Source organism: Taurulus bubalis (genome assembly GCF_910589615.1).
Source record: "Taurulus bubalis genome assembly, chromosome: 10".
Classification (NCBI taxonomy): Eukaryota; Metazoa; Chordata; class Actinopteri; order Perciformes; family Cottidae; genus Taurulus; species Taurulus bubalis.
In genome coordinates, this window is record NC_136598.1 from 6,165,023 (window position 1) to 6,184,502 (window position 19,480).

General features: G+C 43.5%; 1 protein-coding gene across 1 annotated transcript; it reads left to right on the forward strand.

Annotated features, from left to right (window-relative positions):
- Nucleotides 1-2,476: 2,476 nt before the first annotated feature.
- Nucleotides 2,477-18,537, forward strand: arhgap32a (Rho GTPase activating protein 32a; the record flags this gene model as incomplete). The annotated part of the gene is made up of 21 exons (XM_079225466.1): nucleotides 2,477-2,565; nucleotides 3,456-3,561; nucleotides 4,776-4,867; nucleotides 5,107-5,191; nucleotides 8,378-8,464; nucleotides 8,559-8,696; nucleotides 8,848-8,940; nucleotides 9,710-9,832; nucleotides 10,004-10,081; nucleotides 11,137-11,218; nucleotides 11,569-11,718; nucleotides 11,993-12,095; nucleotides 12,733-12,877; nucleotides 13,224-13,306; nucleotides 13,651-13,758; nucleotides 13,933-14,078; nucleotides 14,157-14,370; nucleotides 14,934-15,082; nucleotides 15,255-15,329; nucleotides 15,428-16,111; nucleotides 16,292-18,537. 21 exons carry the CDS (start codon nucleotides 2,477-2,479, stop codon nucleotides 18,535-18,537), a joined length of 5,076 nt encoding a protein of 1,691 aa, XP_079081592.1.
- Nucleotides 18,538-19,480: the final 943 nt, after the last annotated feature.

Sequence of the window (19,480 nt, forward strand, 5' to 3'; positions counted from 1 at the left end):
GAAAAATGCCATGTAGGCCATCGGATACCAGGGCAACATCCATCTGTGCTGCTCCGGTCTCCTGCCGTCAGAACATGTCTCCCTTTTTAGTGTGACAGGTAGAGAGGGCTTCTTTGTTGTTGTATACAGACCTAGTTTGGCATAATACCTTTTGGTATGACTGATAGAGACGTGGGGAAGACTGGTTTACAGCAGTTCATTCAGAGTTTTCTAACATTAAACCTGTGTGGGAGATTGTGTGTCTCTGTCCTATTTTTCTCACCGATGATGCAGAACCAAGTGTCAGTAGGTGACACCCCTTTTCTTCTCTGCCATGGACAGTGTGACACATACAGATCAAGGTCTCTTAAAATCGCAATTGTGACAACCTTGTCTTTTTATAGCTCTATCTATTTGGGGCATTTCCAAAATAGTCTTTTCATGTATCGTGGTGCTTGCTATAAGAACACTCGCTTGTTAATGTGTTGCTCTCTGCTGTCTTCAGCTCTTCCAGATGTAAACGATAGCCCACGACTCTCTTTACCAGGAAGGTAGCTAGCTCCTCTACAAAGTGACGTACACCATGTTCCTTCACTTGAAAACACTCACTCACGTCTGATGTGGTGCAGTCAGCAAGGTCAGGCATTGTTCTGTGCACCATGCAACATTTTTTATATGCATCATGGAATGCATGAAGCTCCAGGGAGTCTCTGCCCACTTAGCACCACATAGCCAAAATATAGAAAACAAGGCAAAGCTATTCACCATTATGTTGATGACTGTGCAATAGAGCTTTGTTTTTGTTGGGTCTGCATACTTTTTAATGTAACTTCTCAACCTTTTAATTATTTTCCGTCTAACACGTTGGCTCTCCTCTGGCAAGGTCATGTTGTGTAGAGAAGAGACACGGCCCAAGATGTGGATAGAGTAGAGTCCTATCTGGCCTGTATTCCTGCCTGCTCACATTCTGCTGAGTCGGGAGGTTTTGTGGAAGTCAGTCAACAGCAACTCAGTGAGACTACGAGCCAGAGGGGCTGGTGGGAAACTGCTACTACAGCAGTGGCCCAGGCTAAATCTACTGGTTACTCCAAACATTTCTATGTTGATGAGCAGGTAAAACAACCTCCTTTTTAATTGGGGGGGATTTTTTTTTAATGATGCGTCAGGTCTTCCGAGGTGTAAGAAGAGGCGTGTTTTTGTTCCTAGATTCCCTGAAGTCATTGTTTAATGCTAAGCACCCATATGTGTTTGAAAACTAGTTGTGGGAAGGCTGTAGAGGAACATTAGGACGAGTCTAGTTTCACTTCATCAGGGCATTCTTTCAGTTTGTTTACAGTATATAAAGACAGGTGTAGTAACAATGGAGTGTGGTGAAGAGTGAGCGGGATAGGGGCTCTCCCAATCGTCTCATGGATTGAACATGTTCAAGGCAAATGTAGAGCCACTTATTTTGTCGGTGTAATAGGTCGCACTGTTTTCTTTTGTCGTACATCAAGGGATCTGGTAATATGGCTAGATTGTCAGTTAAATGCACCATGTAAGCTGTGGAAAGCTGACAGCTGTGAGGAGTAAGCACGTTCTCTCTTCCTGTGGGGGCTTCCAGTTTCTTCCCACAGTCCAAAGACAGGCAGGTTAGGCTTATTGGTCTGACTATATGTGTGTTAGCCTTGTGACAGACCGACGACATGGCCAGGGTGCACCAATGTGAGGCGGGACTGGATCCATTCACAGGATGGATAACTGTGGAGGATGGAGGGATGGATGGGCACCATATAAGCTTTAAGTCTTATATTATCTAATGTATTATCTCAAGGAGGGGGCCAAACGATTAAGTAATATTGCATGACCCTCCTTAGTTGATATCATATTAAAGTTGTGCAGATTCGCAGTTAGGCCTAATCAGTTTATGTAAAACCAGTCGACAAAGTGAACCTGGATTTTTGGGGCCTCGTTATCGCATCTTGCCAGAGTGCAAAAACAAGCTGGGACTATGGATTATTCAATTTGTATGGAGGCATTTGCATCTCTAAAAAAAATAGTCACCTTGATTTAATATTTGAGAAAGCCAGGATTGACTCACTTGCTAGCATGTGTGTATATACTATATACACGTATGTATTTACAAATGTCTATATACCAGTGACATGTACTGAAGCTGCTGTGACAATCTTGACATTTCCTTGAGCAAGATATGAGTATGTTTTTGAAGAAGCTGATTTTCTCATGAAACCATCCTATGAATTTTCAGCCTGACATGCATTTACACTGAAGCAGCTCCCCCGGCACTGTAGCATGATGTCATTGCAGATTACAGTCTGGGTTCTGTGGTCGTTGCCTTGATTCACGCTCGCTGCAGCCTCGAGTGGGTTGTCATCTGGCGGCTTCATTGTGCAGGACTCATCCTCCCATATTATTCTAACCGCCAACCCACCCTCACTCTCTCCCTTCCCTTCCCCTCACGTGTCTCTACAGCGGGCTGTTGCAGTCAGGCAGCATCATGGATGCTGGATGTGTGGTTGCCGCGGTGATTGAGAATGCTGCCTCAGGACCCCATCGTCAACCAGGAAGTGGTGACGTCCTTGAGGGGTGAGTAACTCCTTTTTTCTGTGTTTCATGTAAGCTTAACAGAATTATGTGAAACCATATATATATAATAAGGTGTGCGAGTGTGTTTGCCCTTGAATGAGGTGAATAAAACCAGTAGAAGTGTATTGGTCAGGCTTAGACAGGACCCTGTTTTCAGAGTAAGACAGATACAGGAAAATGTTGTTGTGTCAAGCTCCATTAGGTCCAAAGCTCACTGTATGTCCCATGTTTTTACATTCCGTGTCTGTAATTAGTTGTCACATGAATGCCGCTGTGTGTCCGTGTTCATTGTCTCCTGTCCTGATTTCATCCCACTAAATCACTGTGACAAATCCAAGGTCTGTGTCTCTGCTCTCTTTGTTGCTCATAAAAGTTGCGCTGAATTAACCTCACCCTCCACTCCCAAATACACCGAGTCACATTTCAAGTGAAGGTTTTGTGAAGTACTCCCTTGTGGGTGGATTGCCTTTATGGAGCTCTGAATAGACAAGCTTTGCTTTCCTGAGCGCACACAAAAGACATGGCTTTCTGTTGACCCTAATGTTGTCAGAGATGCTACCATTTTTCATCTGTACAGAGGATTTGTTCCCATCTAGATCCGTTTTGAAAAGATGGTAATTTACTTATGTTTTATTAATGCATTTCTCTCTGAATATTAGAGATTTAAACCACTAATACAAGATTACTTTTTGTGCTGTACTGCTGCAACGTCATGCTTTGAATCCAAGCCACATATTGTGAATTCCTCGCTCTCACTTGCTCCCCCTGGTGTATTTAAAAACAACTACAAATCATATTTGAAAAACACCAGACTACATGGCAATCTTTATTTCATGCCACCTTTCTTGTGTTTAAAATCCTTGCATGTGATTGCTTGTCTGTTTCTGCAGAGATGTTCTCCCCTCTATTGACCTGGACAAAGACAATGCCTTACCTCAAGCCACCAACAATAATCCTCCAGAAGAGAAACCGCCACAGGAGACATCCACTGCCATGGTACACGCCCACACACACAACTCTGACTCATCACTCGTACAAAACAAATACATGGACGCACACAAACGGACATGTCGCCCTTCTTCCTCCATGAGCCTGCATTGGTTGTGTGTGTGATTCACAACATGATGGCACCACAACATGATGTCACTGAAGTCCTGTAGCACTCACGTGAGTGCCAGTAGTCAAAGTGAGATGAAGGTGGGAACGGGTGTAGAAGTGGATTCAAGGATGGCTCACCTCCAGATTGGGTGGTATCACAATGTTGTCACAGGCAAGTGATCCCATCTCCCCTTCAGGTGATTTCTGGTCACCCGAGTTTAATCTAAATGTCCTCCACATTGGCTCTTTCATCCCCTCTGTGGTGGAATAGCCCTTCTGTTTTATGAATTGAAGTCTCTATGATGTGACAAAACACACAAAAAAAAAATGGATCATCCTGCACAGTCACCACCCAATTAAAACTGGACAACAGAACACAACATGACGTAAACATGACGGTACCAATATAATATAGATGGCAATACTTCATATTGATATTCACATGTCTTGAATAATGACATGGCCTCACATAATATAGCATAGCAAAATTGAGCTTACCATAAGCATAAAATAATAATAATAAAACTTACTTTATAAAGCTCTTTTCAAAACAAAGTTACAGGGCTTTACACTGATCCGGGATTAAAACATTTCAGGACTTTAGGCAAATGAAATCAGGAAAAAATAAAAGGAGATACATGGAAAATGTAAAAGTATCTTAAAAAAAATGGACTGACTGGTCAACATGGCTTTGCATACTATTAAAACATTAGCAATATAGAAGCAAAACATAACATACAGTAATACTATAATAATATAGCATAGCATTTTGTAACATTAGCATACCCTAACATAACATTTGCTTAGAATAAGACAAATAGCTTAAAACATAGCATAATAAAACATTAGCATAACACAACATTTGCATAATATAACATAAGCATAAGATTGTTATAATGTGTCATACTACAAGCATTATTGCCTCAACATAACATTAACAACGATGTGTAACTCACTACTTTATGCTTATACCAGGCGTTTAAGTTTGTGCATCTTTTGATGAACAAACAGAGTTCCATGCTGATCAACATAATCAATCTTAAGTTTCATCGCCTCTCCGTTGTCCTGTGACTGACTGACGCGTACTGATGTGTGCGTTCTCTGTTGGGCAGGTGAGGAGTGATGACATCACAGAGCTCCCAGCCGAGCCCCTCCTGCGTTCCTGCGTCAGCACGGCTAGCATGAAGGTCAAGAACGTGAAGAAGTAGGTGCTCCCTGTGACAGCGTTGGTGCTATTATGGGCTGTATTTAGGCCAGTGAAATGAGGAGCTCTAAAATGACGTGTGTGGCACAGACTGCTGGGTCTCTAACCCTGTTCCCTCACACACAGGCCCACATAAACCTCTTCCCTCTTTTGCTTTGCTTTTCTCTCCATCACAGGCTCAATGTGTTGAATACTGATGAGGGGCTCATGCGCTGTGTTTTTTTAAATTTTTATTTTAGGCTGACGTTCCCCAAAGGTCACTTCCCCCGGTTGGCAGAGTGTGCCCACTTCCACTATGAGACTGTTGACTTTGGCAATGTACAGGTGAGTCCTGAAAATACGTAAAGTGACTTCTCCAGCAAAGAGTTACTCAGTTTAGTAATTGTGTCTTTGGCACAAGTTAAGCAGCCATTTTGTTCAATTGCTCCAGAAATGCATCCTTCTTGAAATGCAATGTGACAGTCGATTCAATATCCTAGTTTCTCTTTTCTGGACAATCTTTATTGCATTGTCCCTATTTTTCCTGAAATGTCACATCACAGTCGTTAGTGTTATCAGGAGAGCTATAAAATATAAATTTGTCCAGAATGTTACTCCACTTTGCATAAATCATTGTCTTTTCACGGTTACAGATTTTATTCCTATTAAAGTCATGATACGATTCCACTAGCGTGTTAATCCTCTGCAGTATATTAATCTCAGAATACTATGACCTGTAAACCTGGATCCAGACTTACCAGTTTGATTTAAGCACATGATGTCAACCAGTGAGTTCATGCGAGACAGTGGTTTCCTGAATAAACAACAGTCTATCCAGGATTTTAAAGAGATGACTCATTTTGAAAGTCAAAACCTGTTCTGACAAAACAATAGGAGGTGGAGAATATAGGGCTACAGTTAAATGTAGTTGGAGGTAAATGCTATATTGTAAACTATTTTAGCTATGCATAGATTTATGTTCCCCTGCATAGATGAATTGCGTTACGTTTTAATTCAAAATACCTGCAAAAATAATGACCATTAGCCTCAGCTGTACTATTTTTAGTGCTCATTATTGCATGGCTGTAGACTTTAGTTGTATCCACTGTATGAGATTTAGAGAAAATCTGCATGTTGCAACATTAGCTGCAAAGACTTTCTTTGAATATCCTGTGGTCACAGTTGATGATAATCAATATAATAACTCTTACCAGCCAACAAATTATTTGAATGAATAGGCTAAGAAGGATATTTAACTTGTAAGTATATTTGCAGCAGTGATAATGAGAAGCAGTGAAGCACTAGTGGTTGCTTAGTCGTGTGGAAGTGGCTGTTAGCTGCCTGGTTAACCTCAGTGCAGTTCCGCTTGGTTGCCAGCAGAGGGCAGCAGTCGTCAACACAATAAAGAGTACATGGCCAATGCTGAATATGTCGCGTTAATGGACTACATAGTGCGGCAGACTGGACCGGTCTTAATTCCCAGGATGCTTTCTTTCTGTTGGGTAAACATCCCGCTGTGGTTGCCATGATGTGACGGCTCCATCAGCAGAGGGGAGGCAACAAAAACAGCACAACAGTTTCAGTGACCTTGAAAAGCTCCACTGGGAGAAGAAAGGCCGGAAGAGAAATATCAGTCTGGGGAGACACTGAAAGCTGTCAACACATGTGCACGCACACAATAATTTAATCAGATGTATTTCTTCTTCAGTATTGTATTTTTGATTAATCATTCATTCATAGTAATAATAATATTTATTCGTTTTTTTTCAACTTGATCTGTAAAATAAGTCTTTGTTCCGTATCGCCCATGATGCATTAGCTTGCCTCCAAATTCACAGACTGGCTGCAGAAAGGGAGGGTACTGATCCGGTCTCATGTATCCTAATCGCAGAATAGCTCAAGGGCAGCAGACTGCCTGTGTCTGCAGCCTGCCCGACTGATTCCTCTCCAGATTAGCTCCAGTCTCGCCTTGAGATTGGAGTGAATGCGAATTGTTTTGAAATGAAGAAGGGTCGTCTATCTGTCTCGTGCAGCGCCGCCTCCGTATGATGGATGAGCTCATGCATCTGTGTGTGCCAGTTGAGCCCATTTACTGCCAAACCCCCCCTTTTGTCACTGGAGCAAGGAGAGCGCTTATGAGAGGGGGGAGGGCGACGGAGGCAGAGTACAGGAGAAGGGGGAGCGAAAGAGACACGGGGAAGCATCCTCTTTTCATATTTCTGCTTTCAATAGAGCAGTGAGCGCGTGGTGATCCTAAACCCTATGAATGAGCATTTTACGTTAGGCAGCAGGGGACGGCAAACAGGCGAGTAAGGAGCAGCGTTTAAACTCTGCTGCCAAGGTTTAGCTAGTTGGAGGAGCTTACAGAGGTCCAGGACTCTGGCTGAATACAAACAAAGAGCCACTTCCTCCAGCTGTGGACGGATATCTGACATGCCGTAGTGGCAAGTAACCTGAATGTTTGGATGTGTGTATATATATATATTACGTTCAGCCTTTAGGTCCAGACATTTGTGAATAAATGCATTTGTGCAGGTTTTGTTTTTGCACAAAGGGTTGAGGTCTGAGATGTGTTAGCATGTTTTATTTTGAAAGGCTTAGTCTTGGATGTGTGAGCATCATAGAGGAAATTATGCTCACGCATGCCTCCAATGGAAACCTTCCAATTTTTGCGGTTTTGTTTCATAATTTTTCATTTTCATCAATCTAGTGTTTTGTTTCATCAAAAAGGGATCATTGTTTTTCTGGAATTCTCTGTATGATCCTGCTCTCCATCATGCACTTGGCCTCCTGACCCTCATCAGTACCTAATTCAGGCGCTCAGTTCAGGCTTTTATTACAGACAAATTCTTACAGTGAACGAGAGCTCTTCCATCATGACTTATTCAAGAACAAATCTCCTCCTTTGTAAGTTTAGTTTGCTGTTTTACTGTTGGGCAGTAACTAGGTCGCTGTGTGTTGTGTAACAGTGTATCTGAATGAGTAGCTTTCAGTTATAAATAACCAGAACTTCCCTTGGTTACAGCTTTGAAGTCTGCTCAGTAACGTCTTATCAATGTATTCCCAAACTCCTGCGAGGCTTTGATCTTCTCAGTTTTGCACCATATATAATATTTGCTAGAGAAGACATTTGTGCTAAATCTATACCTCCATGCGTTGATACTTTCCCAGTTTATGTATTATATATATATAATACTGCAAGATTTATGGTGAAGTGAGAATATGAATCAGTGCTATATAAATATACTGCAATCGTATCTCAAAGAAACTGAATTTCTAAAGAGATTTTTCTTTTTCAGGCAATACTTTCTGTAATTCGATGTTACTTGAGTTTTGAAGGTTTTTATACTCCAACCCATAACTCGTTATCAGCGGTTTTACTATTTAATGGAAACATGTGGTTTGGGCATGATGTTCTTCTTGTATTCCAGGTCAAATACAGAGAGGCTGTTGTATTACATGCATCCATTATTTAGAATGTGGATCCTCTTAATATTGGCTCCTCTGCCTCTCTTTCTTCTTCTCTCATAGCTGGCCTTCGCAGAGGGGCAGAGTGAAGGGCCGAAGGCTGGTCTGGACTCCAAAGAGCTGGTCTTTCTGGTCCAGATCACTTGCCAGGTAACAATACTTGCTATAGTCTGAAAATAAACACCATGGTTTAATATCAAAACCGCTTCTCAATCTTACCGGAATTCCTGTCTCTCTTTGTCAGGGTCGAAACTGGCTGGTAAAGAGAACCTATGAAGACTTCCGGGTGCTGGACAAACACCTGCACCTGTGTATCTATGACCGCCGGTACTCCCAGCTCACCGAGCTGCCACGCTACGACACATTGAAGGAGTCTGTTGAGGTACGACAAAGCTACAACTCCAGCATCTGTGATTGTAATTACTCAGATTAGAAAACAAGCCGATTATTCTATTCTGTTGCATGATGTGTGGAAAAGTACTCTTACATTTTCAGACTTTACTTAATCTTGACAATCTTGTGTCTGCATTCAGTCAGGAACCAAGATGCTGGCCACCTACCTGTCCCGCTTCTCCGCCATTGCTGACAACAAGATCAACTGTGGTCCGGTGCTAACATGGATGGAGGTATCTTCTCATCAACTGTTTGCTCGCTTCCTATCAGTCATTCACTCTCTAGAAATGACCCCATTAAATTATTTCAATATTTAATTATCACTATTAATATTTAGGTAGTTGAGTTAAAAGAACAGTGAAACATTTTTGGGGGGAATACACTTGTTTGCCCAGAGTCAGCTGATGAAAACCTGCATTAATTTCAGGAAATAGTTACAGGACATTATGGCCAAATTTGAGGATTCAAATTTATCACATTTAGAAATTAAAATGTAAAGAAAAGACTCTGGTTTGGGAATATCTACGTGTTCTATTTCTGGATGAACAGCTGCTGGGCATCCTCTTAGTGATGCCAGGTCTGTGCACCTACGGTTAGCAGGGGTGGTAGCACTCAGCAGATGGAGATGCAGTGCAGAGGTTGGTTCGTGTGGCAACTGTTGTGGAAATTAGTTATTTTTTTATGGTTATTTTTTATAGAATCATCTTGAAGTAGGATTAATAAACACTTTTCCGTCTCTTGAGATGCGATTTCTGCTGTAAATAATACAAAAATACGAAGATTGGCCTAGTGTAAATATCAGGGGAAATACTAATGATTACTTTTTATGCAACCATACTGCAGTAACATATTGTTTTGATGCTCATGTGAAAAATACCAATATTACTTTTTTATACTCCCTATATCATTTTAAATAAAGCTGTACCAGCTGCTTCTTCCTGCTTCCATTCTTTGAGCTAAGCTTTGCCAAGATGTCTAAGTCTAACTGTTTCTCTTTTCCAGATCGACAACAAGGGGAACCACCTCCTGGTGTCTGAGGAAGCCTCCATCAATGTCCCGGCCATCGCCGCTGCCCACGTCACCAAACGTTACACGGCCCAGGCCGCAGACGAGTTGACCTTTGAGGTAACTTCTGTTATAGAAGACATACGAGAAACGTGATAACATTTTCTTTGCATCTTTGAGCCAAATCTTCACTGGAAATCCTTCATATTTCTGATCGCATCATAATGCCTTTTTGAACGTGCTCAGCTGAGAGCCGACTTTGTTCTCACCATCACACTCTTTGTGACCCAGGTGGGGGACATTGTGTCCGTCATAGACATGCCTCCCAAAGAAGACACAGGCTGGTGGAGAGGGAAACATGGCTTTCAGGTACATGATTGAGCTTCACTCGCAATGATGTTTAGTAGAGACGGGGCTCACCAGTAAGGGTTGTTTTTAGAAATTAGCAACCAATTCTTGGTTGCTAATACGTGGTAACCACTTTTTAACATACAAGAAAGAGGGAGAGCAAAGAGCAAAACATGGATACAACAAATAGAAACATTTTCAATATTTGTTGTATTAGTGATCTTTGAATATTGCTGTTACTGTTAGGAACCAGAACACGCTGCACGTGGCAACACTGGACACTGGTTTACCCACGTGCACACAAGCATCTGTTTTACAGACAGTGGCGAAGCATATAAGGTTGTTTGACTGTGGGCGGATGTTTGCGAATTGATTCAACTGAAAAAGAACGAGATGCGCAAAGATGATTTGCGAAGTCATGGAAGGAAAAGTATACCAGCATCTTTGAGCTGGTATACTGGAATTATATTGAAAAGCATCTACAACAGGCAAACGGATAACTGCTCGGGATCTTGAATCAGTCATTTTTGAAAATATGGCAACCATAATTTAAGTTCTGGCAACCAAAAGCTGATGCCTTTTTATAAATCAATGTAAAATCAAATCAAAGAGGTATTTTTATATTCCTAATTACTCAAATATGTCAAAAGAGGTGAAAACATTTCAACAAAGGGATCACACGATTGAAGCTTAGATTAAAATGTTGATTTCACTGTCATTAGGTAAAATGGTCCTTCATCCAAATTACAAATTACAATTTGTCAGGTAATTAGTTTTTAGATATTAGCAAATATAAGTCACGCTTTTTTAAATTTTTTTATCGCAATAGCAAAAAACAGCTAGTTTGTTATTGCGGTTGCGTGACACCCTGACATGCTTTGCACAATCCGAATGCAAACCTGTTTTCAGCCTGACACGGCGTGAGCCCTCATGCTCACTGACCTAATTCTGTACCTTCACCCAACTGCAGTCTGCCACTGCATTAAACACACCCAGTGGTCCTTTTGAACTTCAGAGTGTCTCAACAGCTCTGTCTCTTGTCTTTATGCTGCTCCTCCTCTCTTCTCGCCCTGCAGGTTGGTTTCTTCCCCTGCGACTGTGTTGAGCTGATAAATGACAAGATTCCTCCCAGTGTTCAAAGCTCGGTGCCGAAGCCAGGTACTTACTCGTGTGCGTGTGTGTGTGCGTGTGCGTGCATGTGTGTGTGTGTGTGTGTGTGTGTGTGGTCACACCATAGGGAAGACCTTCTGACATGGTTGAAAAATGCTTATTTCGCGACCTGTCGTGAATTTGTGTCCAGCGAGAAATTGGGGTGATCTGTGTTTGCTACTGGCCTCAGAATCCTTGGTGCTGAATATTAATTGTGCAAAAGATGTCCAACTTTCTTATGTCCATTCTATGTCTATCTTTCTTTATTGTAAAGTACTTTGAGCTGCATTTTTTTTTTCGTATGAAATGTGCTTTACAAATAGTAAATTGTAATAATAATTATTATTATCTTTGATTAGTGTGTAAGAAGCATGGGAAGCTTGTAACGTTCCTGAGGACTTTCATGAAGTCTCGACCACCACCTCAGAAGTTGCGTCAGCGGGGTATCCTCAAAGAGAGAGTGTTTGGCTGTGACCTGGGGGAATATCTCCACAACTCAGGACATGAGGGTAAAATATGACTACAGTGGCTTCTTTTTTCCCCTATTACATCGTGTAATTCTTACCTGCTGGCAGTTCACACTTCAAACAGTGAATCGGCTGCCTGTATCAGGGATTTGTGAGGCATTGCTGTGACGTGAATTGAGTCGGTGGTGTAGATAACCAGCAAGCAAGATGTGCTTCTGCATATATTCATGTAGATTTGCCAAAGGCTGTGTATTTCAGTTTTTTCAGACGTGTTTAAATGCCTGTGGTATGATGGACTCTCTCCTCTCTCCTGTAGTGCCGCAGGTTGTTAAGAGCTGTGCTGACTTCATAGAGAAAGAGGGAGTCACGGATGGGATCTACAGACTGTCTGGGATCTCCTCCAATATCCAGAAACTGAGGTTTGTACCCTTTTTGCTCATTTTATTGATTAGAAATTTAAGCTAAATATACAGAATGTATCAAGAAAAAGAAATGTCACTACACTCAGTGTAGTGACAAAAAGTGTTGTTTTTGAGCTGTTTCCTCTGAAACCCATCAAATACAATTTTGATTCAAGCTGTGCAGCTTTGAATGGCTGTAATGCTGTTCTCATCTATTCTATGTTTGCCAGCAAACTCTCATTAGCAGATAAATCGGAAGGCTCATAATCTGGTGTTGTGTTGACGGCCCAAAAAAGGGGGAATTTTTCTCACATTAAAAATGTGTTGACCGTTGCCGAATCTATTAATATAATTTAAGTATCTAGTGGCAGTTTTTCTTTGCCTGCTTCACCTCACTGTTAAACCTGTTGTCTTATTTTGTTTGGGGAGGAATATTATTAGCTTTTGGCAGTATTATCAAAGTAAGCTGTATAATTTCAGAAGATGTCAGAATTTGAAAAACTAATAATGAACACAACAAGCAATATCACCTTGTCCAAAGCAGCTTATAGTGTGTTGACATGTTCTACTACTTTTTGTGTTTTGCATAATGACAGATGGGCAGTAGGATGTCTCCCATGCTGTTCCTTATCTTCTTCTTTCTGTCTCCGTCTAGGCACGAGTTTGACTCAGAACAGGTCCCGGACCTGAGCAGGGACGTCTTTAAACAGGATATCCACTCAGTGGGCTCCCTCTGCAAGCTGTACTTCAGAGAGCTGCCCAACCCTCTGCTCACCTACCAGCTCTACGAAAGATTCTCTGTAAGGATCAGAGCGGTGGAACTGGGGCAGCTACTTCTGCTGCACATAGATATGGGGATGGAAAAAGCTTCACACATCCTGTTACTCAGTGATGATCAAAGAACTGGAGAAACAATGTCAAATTGCCCGCTCGGTTTTAAGTACCGTTAAAAAAAGTGGGTCATTGCATTACGCTGGGCTTTCTAGGAACAGCAGGGGATGCGCACGCTTAAACAGAATAGCAGATTATGTCAGCCAAAACACTGGCAGCTCTGAATATAAAAGGGAAAAAGAGAGTGGGATTGTTAAGGCAACTCCCTCTGCTATGATTATCGTGTGACGTGTGCTTTATCCTCTGTCTTCACAGGATGCCGTGTCTGCAGCCACAGACGAGGAGAGGCTGGTCAAAATCCACAATGTCATCCAGCAGCTGCCTCCTCCACACTACAGGTCAGGTTTGAAGCTCACTGTCGCACCCTGGTGGCCTGAAGTGGATACTTCAGTTATTTCGAGGGAAGGGAGTGCTGCATGAGATGCTGTGATGCTAAATTTAATAATGTGTCGAAAAATGTGCCACCAAATGATATAAAACTCAGCTTTAGATGATTATAATATTAGTCTGATCATCTCTTGCTGTGCATGGGCATAATTTTTAAAACGATGATGCATTAATCCTTTTTGTTGGATGCACTGAAATGTCCCTCTTCTTTTTAACTTGAAGAAGGAAATTAATCACAAGAGGAAATTTTGACAGGGGAAACGTGTATTAAATATTTCCATTTCTTTACCTACAGGACTCTTGAGTACCTCATGAGACACCTCTCCCACCTGGCCACCTTCAGCCCCATCACTAACATGCACACTAAAAACCTGGCTATTGTGTGGGCGCCGAACCTCCTCAGGTGACTCTTGAACTATTATTACGGGTGAACGGCTCCATGCAAACTGTTTAATTGGCACCGGTGGTGTCAACGTTTCCCTTTCCTTCTGGTGTATCTGTGACAGTGAACTGGGGCATGTCTCCGTGGTCCAGAGCTGTGAAATAGCTGTGAATAGTTCTGTAACTGTGTTTTCAGGTCCAAACAGATCGAGTCGGCCTGTTTTAGCGGCACAGCAGCGTTCATGGAAGTGCGTATCCAGTCGGTAGTGGTGGAGTTCATCCTCAACAACACCGAGGCTCTCTTCAGCGCTAAACTCAATGCCATCATACGTGAAAGCACAGGTTGGTTGAAATGGGCACAAATTGACATGTGGCGTCTGTTCTAGGGTTAAGTGTATCTCTAACACACCTTATTTCCAGGTAACAACACCTTATCCAGACCTAAGTCCCTGCTGGTCTGCTCCCCATCCACAAAGTTACTGTCTCTGGAGGAGGCCCAGGCTCGCACTCAGGCACAGCTGGGCTCCCCGGCCACCACCCCCAGCCTCAACCACAGTGACTACATCGAGGTCGGGGAGGGACCTGGAGCTCTGTTCGGCAAGTTCCACACAGTCATCGAGCTGCCGATGGAGAGGTACCGGTAGTTAAATCAGTCCTCCTGTTTATTGATTATATGAATTCTTCTACTTCATGAGCATGCGGAAACATGTCGTCATTTTTTATTTGATTTGTTCAATGATGATGCGTGTTAAAATATGACTAATCTTGTGCTCTATACAATCAGTTGATTAGTCAATGATTAAATCATCAGAACGTCATTGGTTCAGCAAAAACACATAAAACCAAACATGTGTTGGTTACAGCTATTAAAAGGTGTTGTGAGGATTTGTTGCGTTTCTGTTTTATACGTCTTTTAATATGCATGTTTTTTTTTTCTGTTTGGATGGTTGGTCGGACAAAACAATTTATAGTTTCAAAACACTTTAAAAACTAAGAAATTCTAATGGGCATTGCCACAATCTTCTGACGTTTTCTTCACCAAACAATGAATCCAATTAAAATAAAATTGTTAGTAGCAGCCCTAATTGTATTGTTTTGTTTTTGTAATTTTTCTTTAGTTTTGCTCCCGTGAAGTAACTGCAACTTTTGTTGGATGAAACGGCGGGTGTTGAGGATGATTTGTTTCTTGTGTTGCAGTGGAAAGCGGCCTCCAGTTAAGGCTAAGAAGTCTCCTGTGGGCAACTGGCTTTCCTTTTTCCACCTGGGCAAGTCCCACTCTGTGTCCAAGCGTAAACTGAAGCGACACCCCAGCGAGCCTAACGAGATAAAGAGCATTGCACTGCCAGGTTAGATCACTTCTGCCGCGACGCAGCCAGAACACATAAATCAACCTGTGCCGAGTTGAACTTGGCGATTCGTTCAACTAATCTTGGCAGTTTGTTGCGTTGAAATGTTCTTTTCAGGGCAGTGAAAATTCATTTTATTGAGAAAAATGATTTTCGTTTAAAATATTTGCAGGTGGAAGAGGAGATAGCGGCACATTGCGCTCCACCAAAAGTGAGGAATCTCTCACCTCTTTGCATAATGTGGAAGGTAATTATTCATGCACACTACAATTTATTTGTAACAACGGTGTTTCTGTGACTACAGATGATTCAGTCTAAATATAATTGTGCTATTTTCCATCCCAGGGAAGCCCCCGAGTTACCGCCCACGCAGACCTCATTCGACTAGTGAGGCCGTTTCAGGCGTCTGTAGAGACGACGTACGCAGCGCCAGAAGGAAAGACGACCACAGAACCCACCCACTGAATGGGAGTCACAGTGGTGCTGATCGTGTCCGCACTGCAGCGTGTATTTCTCCAACACACCAGGAGGACGATCTCGATCTTTGTCCGCCAGCCGAAGGCATCTACAGTTTGGACTTTGACCCCATGTCTTTTCAGTGCAGCCCAGCTTCAGCTACGCCTGGGCTGCAACGCAACAAAGATGGGAATAAATGGAGGAAGAACGCAGGCTGTTCTAATGAGTCAGAGCCCATCTCCTCCGCTAACAACAACAACATCATTGGCTGTCAATCTCCAGATATTAGCCCTGTTCTCTGTAAAGGTGGGAAGAAGATTACCTCCAAGCAGCTCTCTCCTAAACTCGGGAAGAAGTCACTTAAGATGCAGGCAGATGTTCAGAATACATCTGCCTCTCCTCCACCTCTTCCTCTACTTTCTTCTTATCCCCCAGAAGAGAAGTGTGAAGCTCCACCGGCAGATGGGAGGGAGCCAAGAGCGTCATACCCACACTGCAGCCCACTCAGCACAGCGAGCCAGGGCTCAGCCCTGACCGACCACAGTCAGTCTGCACAGAACCTGCCCGATCCAGGTCAGTACCACTCCTCTTTAACATCAGACATACTATTTACCGTATATAGTTTGTATCTATTTAAATATTAAAGCACTCTGTAGTTTCTTATGAAAGCTTTTGTGTCTTGTCCCATCATGTCTTACCATAGCTTTGTTTGTCTTGTCATACTGTAGCGTTGTTTGTCTTATCCCTCCCCAGGAACAGATAGACTTATGAGTTCAGTGTCTGTTCTCCCTCCTCACCCTCCCTTGACGAGTGCTGCGCGCAAGTTGGCGTTGGCTCTGGCTGAATCTGCCCACAAGGCCAGCAGTGGTTCCCAGAGAAGAAGCAATGTCCCATCGCAACCCCTCCAGAGACCGGAGGCTCCCCACGGCCAGGACAGACCGCCCCGGCCCTCTGTGCTGGATCTTAAAGTGTACCCCCAGGACTACTGCGGCCCTCATGGCTCCTCTGTTTCCCAGTGGCAAACCTCTACGCACGGCCCTGCAGAGAGCCACTGCCGCCCTCATCCTGTTCATTTCCGACCTGCCCACCTCGGCTCTGAGCCGTTGCAGGTAATTGATGGAAAAGAAAGCACGTGCAATTTCACACCAAACGTCAGCCCCCTCGGGTCAGGGAGTTTGGAGGAAGGCAGTGGAAAGAGGAGGGACCGCAGGGAGGGAAAAAAACTTTCCAAACCATCGGAACCCACCTATCAGAGCGTTGGGGTGTCAACACCCACCAAACCCGTCTGCTCCGCTCAGAGCCCGTCAACTTCTCCTGTATATGTGAACACTGACTCTATCAATGTATTTAATTTCCGCGCTGTTCTGGCAGAGACCTCCATGCCTGCCTCAATCGAGGAGGTCATTCCACGTCCATTACAGCCCCCCTCAACCCATCACTACAGCCCTGAAGACGACAGACCTCTTGGCCCGGTTATGGATCTCTACGGCAATCATCATCACCGTCATCGGCGGATTCAAACGGGACGAATGCCTGCCCCTCACTGCCCTCGGCCTGATGCTGTGCCACATCTCATTTTGGGGCCAAAAAACATATACAGGCAGTCCTCTGAAGGGCGCTACAGCACTTTAGGGTTAAGGCAACCTTTGTCACCTCAATACGGACGTTACAACAGGGATGAGCACCTCATCAGTGGCTGCCACAGACAACCAGGCCAATGGCAGAGGTCTGAAGATGGCGTCGTCGGGCACCCAGCTATCCGGAGGGCTCGCTCCTTCCACGCCCCTCAGATTAGTCACTGCGAGCTGGCAGAGACAGAAGTCCTGTCCCCTGACACCATGTTTTATGTCGAGCAGACGTCAAGCCAGGAGGCGCCCCATCAGAGGCTGATTCAGACCGGCGTTCACCCTGTCCGACAGCAGTTTGAGAACACGCGTGCTGACTGCCGTTACAGCCCCTATTCTGATGTTAACCCAGTAGATGTCTCTCGCTATTATGTAGAGCCCTGCCAGCAAAGTGGCATCCGGCACAGTAAGTCTTACACCGTGCGTTCCACAAGGGAAAGCGGACCGTCGGATTACTACAACTACACTCCGCGCCGTGTCCCTCCTGCGAACAGGGAGCTTTACATAGAAAGCAGGGACACTGTTGTTTACGAGGCGAGAGATGCAGATGTTTTTGAGAGAGTCTTATATCAACCATTCAAGCAGGAGAGTAAATCCAGACGTCAAAATACATCTCCAGCTGTGTCTCCTTATGAGAGCCCGGACTCGTTGACTGACACAAGAAACAGAGACATAATGCACACAAGAAGCAAGTCAGACCCTGGAAACGCCTGCCTCCTCTCCGCTAACAGGACAGATAGCCAAAATGTGGATGCTACATCCCCAACTTCCCCGAGGTCTCAAAAGGCTGACCCTGAGGTCGCCAGGCAGCAGTATGGCTACCGGTCAAGTGCGGAGCCAGGACCATCCAGGCGGATTCAGATCAAAGAGACCTCATCGCAGCAGCCTCCGCTTCGCAAAGTCCCCTCTCTTCCAGAAAGGGGCTGTCCTAACATCGAGCACAATACCAGAAGCCACGCACGAGTTCATGACCAGGATCGATTCCTGATGACCAATGCTGTCAGCAGCTACTCTGGTGTTGTGAAACCCGGCATCCTCAGGAGGCCGGGCAGGTCGCAGAGCACCAGAGAGAACCGCCACTACAATTATTACCACGCTAAATCCCCGCTGGAGCCTGAACATCTGGGATCCTTTTCCACTCAGCCCAACAGAAGGACTCAGAGCACTAAAGTCAGACCCACACAATATGACCACGAGGAGGGGTACTACGCGGCGCCCAGACTTAAACCCACAAGATCCGGTAAAGCCGCTGCTGGGTATTTGCCCAGCCAGGGCTGCATGTCTCCCCGCGGCCACAGACTGCTGACCAAAGCTCTGGGTCAGGAGGCTTTTTATCATGCTGCACTGAGATCAGAGGCCGGGGTTTACGAGTGATTGTGGCCGCTGATTTTGGCCGATTCTGCATCGGGGCCAAAGGAGAACAGCACTTTATCCTCTGCCAAACCAACAGACTGTTGTGTTGAAAGTGTGTTTGTTTTAACCGTCAAGAGCTGCTAAAAGAAAAGGGTGAAGTGAGGCTGCTGCTGGGGATCTCCCATCACTGGGAGTTTCACATTTTGCAACAGCTTTTGAGGGAGCTCAAAGGGAACAAGTGAATCGTATGCAGATATTGTCTTACCACTATGAGAGGGAGAGTGAAAACTATGGCTTATATATTTTATTTAATGTCTAAGAGATGCCAAGCTCAAGTATCTGGGTTTATTAATATGATTTCAGTAAAGGAACGTGTATAAAATAATGTTCATTTTAAATGTATTATATTTGTATAAATAACACCGCTAACATGTGGCCAATGTACTGTACATTTTGTTTTCTATTCTAGTCTGCTCAGACTTCAACAAGCACTTTTGAGGATAACAGTGTATGAACCACATTGTCTTAATGTGCTGTACTGAAGCCTCTTGATATACAGTATATATTTTTTTTCTGTAAGAAACGGCTTGCTCTGAATCATCGTTAATTATTAAATTAGCACTTTTGGGGGGGAAATGGAGGATAATCTCATGGTTTCTAACTTTTTTTCTTTATCACACATTGTATAATGCAATCTTAAAATAACAATGAGTGCTATGGTTTCGGTCAAAGCTGCCATGCTAGAAATATGCTACCCATACAGTAAATGCAAATTAGCTCATTAGGTTAAGTAAAAAAAAGTGTATTTTGTATGGCATTGTGGTTTTGTCACAAAAAATGAATTTCTTTTCTCTTTTATGGAACTTTTAACAATGTAGTGTTTTACATAAAATATGATGTTTTATTCATTAGAGGCTGTTTCAAATCCAAACATGTACATGAGGATATTCTGTTCAAGACATGC